Consider the following 7,861-nt stretch of genomic DNA (forward strand, 5'->3'; position numbering starts at 1 on the left):
GCTAGATTTGCACCAAAAGAAATCAGAAGTAGAATAAGCAAAAGAAGTCTAGTTTTTTTTAGAAAAGGAGGATGACCCCGGCCTCTGCATCTGGGAGATGCATACGGCCACTTTATTGATTATTCTCGAGGACCTTACAAAGTATTACAACAATGTGCATGACTCCACCATTTTGGCAACATATGCCGTTACTCCTATCCAAAATGATGAAGGGGTGCTAACTGGACCACTACCCAGACCACTCACCTAAGCCTAACATCAAAAGCCGGAAGCCGAAACACTCATTCGGAAGCCCCAGCCGAGCCACATACCGGGTCTGGGGCACAATCCGGTCAGACGCACTTGTGTGTCGTCGCCGCCATCTTCCACATGTCCGTCTTCAGATCATATTGAGGCTTCTACCTTGTCTGTCCACTCTGTCATCGCCGTCACCATGACGCCAGACAACAACCTCCTCATGCGCGAGTCCATCTCCGTGCATCGGGCGCCGAGCCTCCACAGCGCCATGCCGCCGAAATCCCCCGCCATCGATGTGTGAGATGAAGCACCGCTCCACCATCCCCCCAGCCAACACTTACTCCAAAACGATGCCCCCAGGAGGGAAAGCGATCAAACGCCATCATCGTCCGATCCGGAAGACCCAGATCTAGGGTTTCCCCCGGAGCATCCCGAACCTGATGACGCAGACTGCAACGACAATGCCTCGACAAGGGAACGACATCTAAGACGCCGCCATCGTCCGCCATGACCGTAGTCGGCGCAATTTTCATCGGCAGTTGCTCCACCAGACGTGCGCCGCCGACATTGCTGGTCCCTTCAACCGGAGCAAACTCCAAAACAATGCCCTAAAGAGGGACTACGACGCAAAAGCGCCGCCATCGCTCGATCCCAAGGAGACCTAGGGTTTCCCCCGTAGTTGCCCGCGCCGTCAAGGGCCAGACAAGGGTAGAATCCCGCGGATCTGCCCAGCTGCCGACGAGTTGCACCCACCACCGTGCCGACGGCCGACCAACGATCAATCCGGCCGCGCCGCCGCGAACCGATCCGGTCACGTCGCCGCCGTCCCTGGCGGCCGCAACGCACCAGATCGCAAGGCCTCCTGCCGCGGGGAATCGACGTCGCCGAGGCGCCGCCACCACCCGCCGTGGCGACCGGCCCGCCGCCACGCTTCGGCCCGGCGGCGCCGGCCCGCGCCAGCCCCACCCGAGCGAGAGGGCCCGAGTCCCTGCCGCCGCCGGCGACGGCTAGGCTTCGCCTGGCCGCGTCCTTGGGCGACGGCGAGGGAGGAGGAGGAGGAGTGGGGGAGGTTCGGCGGCGATGGGATCTGGGGCCTCCCGGTCGCCCACGCGGGGGCCGGCTCGGGAGGGAGACGTGCCGATGGGGCAAAAGAAGTCTAGTATAGAATAAGTTTTGTTTGACATGTAGAATAAGATTTACTGATTTTATTCATGGGGATAAATTCCCGCTCCAAAAGTCAAAACAGTCTGGACATTTCGGAGATCGGATGCCGTTGCCACTTGTAAAAATAAAAAGACTCCAGCTGTCATCTCGGTCGACTTGGGCTACTGCTCTATAACACTGTGTGGCAGTATCAAACGACGGCAAGAAGATTCAGTTCGACAGGTACGTTTTCACCACAACTTTCGGTCTTTTCCCTGAACAATCATGCCCTGGACTAGTCACTAGTGGGCAGCGCTAGGTAAACCGTTCCGCTCCGTCCACCATCGCCACTCATGGTCTACAGGCATATATATAGTTCGTCAGATCAAGTTGCTCTGATCAGCCCCCATCGTTGCATCCCATTACACACAGTGGTCACACGAACTTGCTGCTACTTTCGCATCAGACATGCACTCACCGGCCGCAAGTAGTCCACCCGCAGGCTGCATCTCCTCATCCTCTGCACCAACAGACCACCGACTCACGCATCGCATCTCGTTCGTCGTCCGTCCCACAAGGCAGCCAACCAGTGCGACGCAACGACCCGTCCAATCGCATCGCATTCGCATCGCCCCGACGACAACCTTGTAGTTGTAGTACGGCGCGTACGCGTGCATGCATGTCCGGCTAGCCTGAGTTTGAGTGTCAATGTGGGCGCGCGGCTGGCCATGAAGCTAAGCTAGTGGAGGAGAAGTGAAGCAGAGGGCCGAGGATACTTTGGCCGGCCGACTTGCACGCACGAAACGGAGCAAGTAGATTAGTTGCTTGCGGCCATGATGGAAACTGCACGTAAAGGAACCGTAACCCTGGCCTAGCATAGTCTGATAGTACACATATTAGTGCGATGCTGGCTAAGATATGGTCGCTTTTGCTGTGCTGGACCGCGAGCTCGGAGCTGCTTTCGCGCCCACAGCTAGGTCGCACTCTGCCGGATGCAACCTGGGCAGAGGGCAGGCCCGCATGCGCCTTTCCCGCGCACGACGGCCGACTGCCCGGCCCTGGGCTAAACGCCGACGACAACACAGCTCAACGAGCAGTTGCATGCACAGCACCTCGATCGCTGCTCGTCCAAAGCAAAAGCTACTACCCCCTACCCAATGCTGACGGCGGAACGCACAGGCAACGGCTGCGTGGTTACCCAGCCTACGTCTCCGCCTTTTTCTAAGAAGAGATATTTTCGGGACGACGATGATGAAGAAGATACATATGACGATGATGGTGGCTCGAGCGGTGAGATCGGAGTGAGCCACACGGTTTCTGGCTTTTAATCCTTGCCCTTTTCAGCTAGCTATTCCAAGCTACAAATCGCCGGGTCTCTGTTGTGCGTCAATAATTTATTAGCAACCACGCGATGGGATTGGCAAAAAAGGTGATGATATGTGTGTAGCTAGACAGCTAGTGATATGCATGATCGAGCACTACCACCCCGAGTCGGCCGGCCGACCGGGGTCCATGCATGCGATGCGAGGGCGCTCTTTCTTATCCCGGGCTTATCTCGGGCTCAAAGCCACCTGCCCCGTCACCCGGCTTTGTTGCCTCGATATAGCAAGGACACGGTGGATTGCACGTAACATTGCACCGTGTGATCGTTTTCCGTGTTTCGTTTGGCGGGCATGCATGCATAGTGCCGAGACGCAGAGAGGTGCCAACAGATTTAGCAGTCGCTCCACGCTAGGGTAAAGTTTGCCGTGTCCGGTGCTATGATCGGTCGATCGGGCCGTGCCGGTGCGCGATGACACATCGCCGCGCCGTGCACGAAGGGTCCTGCCAAAAGTTGCGGTGAGAGCCAAAGAGAACCATCTCCTGGAAGCAAAGCCTTCCGTGTGTGGTGAAATGTTTAAATACTAGCAAACCCTAGGAGCACGTCCAAGACCGCCGGCAACCACGAAGAGAGACGGAGAGGGGCATGGATAAGCGGCCGAGAAGAGGTTGTAATCTTGTAGATTCTCCCGAGTCACCTGGGCGGGGGCAGCTCGCCGACGAACCCTCGAAGCAGATGGCCACCAGCCCGCAGGAGTAGGACGGCCAATTCACCATCGGCAATGTAATTGTCACAACTTCCAGCCACAAATTCGCCAAAAAAGGAAATAATTGCCAGTCAAAGATCCCCGTAGAAAATATTCGCCGCTGAAAAATCGCAAGCACTGTGCAGTTCAAAACCATTGGTCTGAATGCATGCGCGCAGCTCGCCTGCCACAAGTCGTCCATCCCTTCCCCCGTGGATCGTGACCAGCGATCCGAACGGGAGAATATTACACCTCCCGGCAAATTAAGAAGAAGAATATTGCACCCCCGAGTCCACGGCGACAGCACAGTGCGGCATGCCGCCGTGCGTGCCGGCTCGATCCAGTCACGCCCAAGTTGGCAGTTGCCCATCAGCTCGCGCCTCGCGGCTAGCTTCCGGCTGTGCCCCACCGGCCGGAGCCATTTTTCCAAGCTTAAAAGGGACGGCCGAGGACTTTGAAATTTTAGAAACCACGCTCGCCCCCCATCCAGCAGCTCACTCGCTCTCCGGTCGATCGCTCTCTCGCCAGGCCGAGCCACACCGCCACTTGCCACGATATTTCCTCGCTCGCTTGCTTGCTCGCCCGCTCCTTCGACCGATCGCCTGCACCACAAGCTGGCCGGCCGGCAGCGCGCTCGGTCTCCCATGCGCTGCCTTTGACTACCGCAGCTCCACGAGTCCGCACCCCGCACATGGCGTGAGAGCGTGGGCTAGCTGCTGCGTAGCTGATTAGTCCAAGAAGTCCAAGCTCGTGCACGTTGAAGCTTGCGTGCGTGCGTGCAGAGTTCGTGAAGGGAGAGGAAGGAAGAAACCTACTATGGCCGCGCAGGAGGGCGCCGCGGGGACGGCGAACCAGGTGGCGAGGGTGCGGTACGGCGACGTCGACGACAGCAACTTCGCGCTGCGCGGCCGCGCCGTGCCGCTGCTGGCCGGCCTGCTCGCGCTCCTCGTCGCCTTCGTCGCCGTCTGCCTCTACCTGCGCTGGGCGTGCGGCCGCCGCCGCGCCCGCCGCGACGCCGACCGCGAGGCCTCGTCCTCGTCCGCCGCGGCGTCGCCCGTGCCCGGCCTCGACGCCGACGCCATCAATGGGCTGCCCGTCACGCTCTACAGCCCGCCCGCCTCCTCGCCGGTGCGCTCCCCTTCTCGGCAGAAGGGCGACGGCGGAGACGAGGAGCAGGCGGCGGAGTGCTCGATCTGCATCAGCGCGCTGGTGGCCGGGGACAAAGTGAAGGCGCTCCCTCCCTGCGGCCACTGCTTCCACCCGGAGTGCGTCGACGCCTGGCTCCGCTCCCAGCCCAGCTGCCCGCTCTGCCGCACCCTCCTCCTCCCCGCCGCCGCCGTCGCCAAGCCGGTCGACGTTGTCAACGGAGGCGACCCGCCGCCGGTGTGACTCGTGAGCCAGAAGACAACGTGCTCGCACGCCAAGTCGCCAACTCACCGAAGCATGACAAGCAGGCCCCACCTGTAAGCCACTTACTGCTACCTTGACCGCAAGAAAGCCCGTCCCGGTTTAACAACAGAGCCAAATGAGCAATGTGGCTACCGTACCTGTCCCCGGCGAGACGCGTCATCGCCGGCCGGAAAGGCAGCGCCAGCTCTGCCATGGCACGACGGGAGCCGTTCTTTCGCAGGCCGGCCGGCGTGGGGTCGCGTCATCTCTCCGGCCACTTTTCTACCTTAAATTTTCTGTTCAAGCCTCCAAAGGGAAGGACAGCGGTGTAGGCTGTACATTAAAATTATCTGTGCCATGAGTATTGTAGTGCCGTCACTGCGTACGCGGTGGCAGCTCAGTGGTGCCCGAGCTAATGGCATCTCGATGTGTACGTAGTTTATCAGCACTGACACGGGCAGCTCACCCTTAATTAAGTCCCGGGATCTCTCTGCTTGTCACCATCCTGATCGCGTTTGCGTATAGTAATCTGCACTTTTGGGGCAGCTCCCGTAAGTGTGTGCCTATCTAATGACGGAGCCGCGCTTTGCGAAAAGGTTGCGTCTCCGGACAACACCTCACCGTTTCTTCCTTCAACCGTCCCCTCTGGATCTCTTTCGAGCGGCGCAATTAGTGCGATGGATGGAGGATTGATTAGGCGACTAAAATTAGTACGATGGAGGATCCGGATCAGGACGTCCGTCTTCGTCTGGCTAAGCTAAGCTAGCTGTGCTTCTTACTCCATCGCACTACGTAGTGTGTACTACATGGAACAGCAATGCTGTTTGGGTGGGTTCGATTGATTGTTGGGGTTATCATGAACACCAGTGGCAGCGCCACGGCTAGAGCACTCTGGATCTTTTTCGAGCGGCGCAATTAGTGCGCTGGAAGATTAGCTAGGAAACAACCGGACGTCTTAACATGATACGCAATGCTATATTAGTTTGCCGTGCTTAATGCACCACTACTACCAACATGATAAGCAATGCTATATTAGTTTAGTTTGTGCTGGACTAATCGTTGGGGTTATCGTGAACAACAGTCGCAGCAGACACCAGTGCACCACAGCTCTGGCACTGGGTAATATTTTAAGCGAGGCTTGATTAGCTCTCACGCAGGCCGGAGGTCCTCGTAGTATATGTCAGTCAAGCACATCCATCATGGCGTCGCCTCCAACTGGACATTCGCTCTGATCCAGACGCAGCGAGTAGCTTAACATTGGCAAGCAGATGGAACTGGAACAAGATATCCTCGGGACAGAAAAGTGAAAGGGATAACAAGCAAATTTGGTGCGATTCCTTTTTCACTTGTTGCGGACCAGTGCAAAGCAGTATTTTAGTGATTTCGATCTTCCACTTTAATGCAGGATTTGAAAGGGGATGGGGTTATCCCTGCCTGATCAAATCCTCAGCACTAGGCAGTGCCGCCGCGGTGGTGGCCCAGTCCGTCTCTTTCCCAGGTGCAATTTGATGAAACCGGTGTAGTGTGGTGGTGGTTGATGGCTTGACGCCCCGTCTTTTCCGCGGGGAAGAGGAGGTTACCTACAGAGGCTCCTGGCTCTGCACGCATGTGCCGCTCTTGCCACGGGAGAGACGATCCGGATGATACCTAGCAGAAGCTGCGCCGCCATTTTTCGCTAACTCGATCGGATGGATGTCATGGCGCAAAACGAGCTATTGTCTTGGCGGGAATGCTAAAAATCATCTGCCGATGGTGGCATTTCTCTTCTTTGGCAAATTAGTCATCTTTTCTCTCGTGTACCTGGCGAATCTGCCAGCAACCTCGTTCTCGTTCTTGTCTCCGGCAAGCTTATTACGTCCAGACTGCCCTCACTCCAACCGGCTTCAAATGTCTTCCACCGCCTCGCCGGAGACGGCAGCCGTGGAAGGAGGGCGTTTTCTCTCTTTTCTGCGCCGATGCTTTCTGGTCAGAAATTTACCCGACGCATGAATCGAGGCCGATCAATGAACTAGTGCCGTCTCATGGCGGGAAATAGTCTTTGCTTCCTGGGTGTATATACACCTACATGAGGAATAATGATAATAATTACAAAAAGAAAGTAAAAATTGTTTAGAAGTTTTTTTGAAATAAATTTGACTTTCTTTTGCGCTAGTAAATAAGTTTCCGCAAACAAAAATCTAGCGTTGACTTCAGGGCAATTTTTTTTTGCTATTATAGGTCACTATTCACACTATTTTGACCATTCTTTTAAGAAGTCAATGGTGTTTTTCTTTCTGTGGAATTTTTCTTACAAGTCAATGGAAGGTCAACTTTATTTGAAAAGTATTTTTGGAATTTTGTACTTTTTACTTAACTATTATTTGTCCATAGTGTGTATATACACATAGACCAAAAGTTCCCCTCTGTCTCGTGGCCCAGCTTTTCTTGTTAGAGGCCATAATGGCTTGACACAGACCGCCAGGGCTATATCTCTTCGCCCATCGAGAGAGATCGAAGGACTACTCAGCTTCGGCCCTCCCACCAGCAGGCCTGCCCAATAATGTGCATATTGAGCATCAATTTTTCTTTGTCATGACTTCCACGAATGTCATTCTATAATGAAAATTTGAAAGCACTTAAAACATGTGTCAATGCTTGGCCAAAAAAATCATAATTTTTCGAAATCTTTCAATTATTTGGATTTGATTTGTTCTCCCAAGCTCATTTGAGCTTGAGCTCAGAAACACCATGTCCTGCTTCGTGGGGGCGATTTTGAGAAGCTTTTATGGTCTCATATCTGTTTTAGAAGCTCTGGCATCGTTTTTTTTGGGGTTTTGTGTGTTTTCTATGTAAATTTTCTTCTTTTTTACCTTTTCCTTTTCCTTTTATTTTTTTTAAATCGTCTTTTTCAATTTTTTTCAAAAACATATCGAGTTTTTAATACAAATTGAACATTTTTTGTATACAAGTTACTTTTTGATACGTGATGAACAAGTTTTAAAAAGCATGTTGACCTTTTATTGGAATATATTTTGAACATTTCTCAA

General features: G+C 54.4%; 1 protein-coding gene across 1 annotated transcript; it reads left to right on the forward strand.

The window, feature by feature from the left end:
• The first annotated feature begins 3,833 nt into the window (after positions 1-3,833).
• LOC119348568 (RING-H2 finger protein ATL66-like) lies at positions 3,834-5,338 on the forward strand. Its single transcript, XM_037616592.1, has one exon. It carries the CDS (start codon positions 4,263-4,265, stop codon positions 4,833-4,835), a length of 573 nt encoding a protein of 190 aa, XP_037472489.1. The 5' UTR covers positions 3,834-4,262; the 3' UTR covers positions 4,836-5,338.
• Positions 5,339-7,861: the final 2,523 nt, after the last annotated feature.

This window comes from Triticum dicoccoides, chromosome 1B (assembly GCF_002162155.2).
Source record: "Triticum dicoccoides isolate Atlit2015 ecotype Zavitan chromosome 1B, WEW_v2.0, whole genome shotgun sequence".
Taxonomy (NCBI): domain Eukaryota; kingdom Viridiplantae; phylum Streptophyta; class Magnoliopsida; order Poales; family Poaceae; genus Triticum; species Triticum dicoccoides.